The sequence below is a fragment of the Gymnodraco acuticeps genome, unplaced genomic scaffold (genome assembly GCF_902827175.1).
Source record: "Gymnodraco acuticeps unplaced genomic scaffold, fGymAcu1.1, whole genome shotgun sequence".
NCBI lineage: Eukaryota > Metazoa > Chordata > Actinopteri > Perciformes > Bathydraconidae > Gymnodraco > Gymnodraco acuticeps.
This window is the reverse complement of record NW_022990476.1, coordinates 45,034-47,007: the sequence shown is the minus strand read 5'-3', so window position 1 is coordinate 47,007 and position 1,974 is coordinate 45,034. Positions and strand designations below refer to the sequence as shown.

Here is a 1,974-nt window from a genome sequence, read left to right as displayed (position 1 = left end):
AGAGAGAGAGAGGAGACAGAAGAGAGAGAGTAGGAGAGAGAGAGAGAGGAGAGAAGATGAGAGAGAGAGAGAGACGAGAGAGAGCAGAGAGAGAGAGAGACGAGACGAGGAGAGAGAGAGAGGAGATGAGAGACGAAGGGTTGTCAAGGAGAGGTGTGGATGAACAATTTGTACATGTAGCTGTGGCTGACAATAAATAATGCTATTATGAATAATAATTGAATGTGTATACAAATATATATATCTATCTGTCAATCAGATGTATTTGTTTTTTTAATAAGTAAAAGGCCTATAAGGTTCATTCTGGGTAAAAAAACGTGTAAATTTAATAGAAAGATATTTGGATATTCACTCGGATTAAAGTGGTAAATGTACACGAATATTCTCTGAGGTTTTAAAGCCATACTACGTGATAAGGGGCGGGACATCTCTAAGCAGGTTGACCAATCACAACAGAGCTGGCCAGCTAACCAATCAGAGCAGACTGGGCTCTGGTTTCAGACAGAGGGTGAAAAGAGGTGCTTTTTAACAAAAACATATTGACGTTAAAATGCCTCCTATACTTTATTATTCATCCTGTCCCTTCTTTACAAAACAGAACCACATCAGACGTGTTTATAACGTAGCATCCTGACATCCACGACAGAAGTTATAACATTTCACACGTGTGTCTTCCTTTCCTCCAGCTGAACTCCATCACTTCATCGAGCAGCACCCACACTTCGTCCAGGATCACCTCGATTTTGAAAACCATCCGCGCAAAAGCAGTCAAACTAAGAGCTGCAACGGACTCAACCACAGCAAAGAAGACTGAAGGATGGAAGATGGAAGACTTCAAAGGTCACCTATCCACTCATCGTGTCTTTTCTACATCAACATGTCTCCCCTCCTTATTTTCATCTGAAGTAACAGACAGAGAATCAGCACTTTGGAAACAGGGCTGAAACAGAGGGGATTATGGGTAATGCTGCAATGATCTGTTTGGTGTTCCAGCCAATCAGAGACAGGCTCTGGATATATCTGAGAGCTGTGATGTATCGATGAAACACAGTATAATAGGGGACTTTAATGCGAACCCCTTCCCTTCTTTATCTGATGTTTCTCTCCATTCCCCCATTTCTGGAGATATGTTATTTATTTGAAAATGTATTTTCTTATCTATGAAGTACGGCTATTTAAGAAATTAGGGGGTTTATTTTAGACATGCTGGTGGATCTCAGGCAAATGGACACTGCCCTTTATTTCCTGCTGCTCTTCAGGTTTAACTAAACATAATATCAGGTGAAAGGGATCGGGATATTTATCACCACTATGTGACACACACTAGAACAATCTGCCATACACTGATGTATACCCCATAAAGAAGGGCTTTGAGGGACCATGAACTGACTCAACATATGTTTTCTATTTGCCAGCTACCTTTATGGAAATAATACAAAAGCGGACCAGTTTTTCTAAGAAAAACATTTAATATGAGGATTGTTTAATATCTTTGGAGCTGTGAATCCATTGAACCAATGACGGATAGATATTACACACACTGTATCTTTGACTTCCTGATACTGTGGGTTTAATATCAATCTCTGATGGTTTGACTCATTTTGTACCTTTTTAAAAGCTGCAATGTTCATGTGAAATCTCTCAGAAAGAAAACAGATCAATGCTTTTAAAAAATAAATATATAAATCACGTTTGTGTTGTTTTTACTTACTGCTTGTATCCATGCTGTCACACATTCACTTCAAGGTGGACTACCTCAAAATGAAATGAAGAATTGATATGAAGTTGGTACTAAAATGTCAAAAGAACCTCATATATATAATTTAAATTATTTTTCAGCTGTAGATCGCTTTTTTTTTGGTTTTTCTGTTTCCCTTTATGACTTTAGGTGTTCATATGTCTTCAGACTGTTCCTCCCTTCTTCTGCTGTCATTATTATTCTCTCCGAGTCCACTAGGTGGTGCTATGCTGTCA

The 1,974-nt window shown here is 38.7% G+C and overlaps 1 protein-coding gene across 1 annotated transcript; it reads left to right on the top strand.

Moving 5' to 3' along the window:
- Window positions 1-685: 685 nt before the first annotated feature.
- Window positions 686-1,691, top strand: LOC117552662 (lysophosphatidylcholine acyltransferase 1-like; the record flags this gene model as incomplete). The annotated part of the gene is given in 1 exon segment (XM_034226238.1): window positions 686-1,691. A coding segment is annotated over 1 exon segment (129 nt), but the record flags the coding sequence as incomplete, so codon positions are not given.
- Window positions 1,692-1,974: the final 283 nt, after the last annotated feature.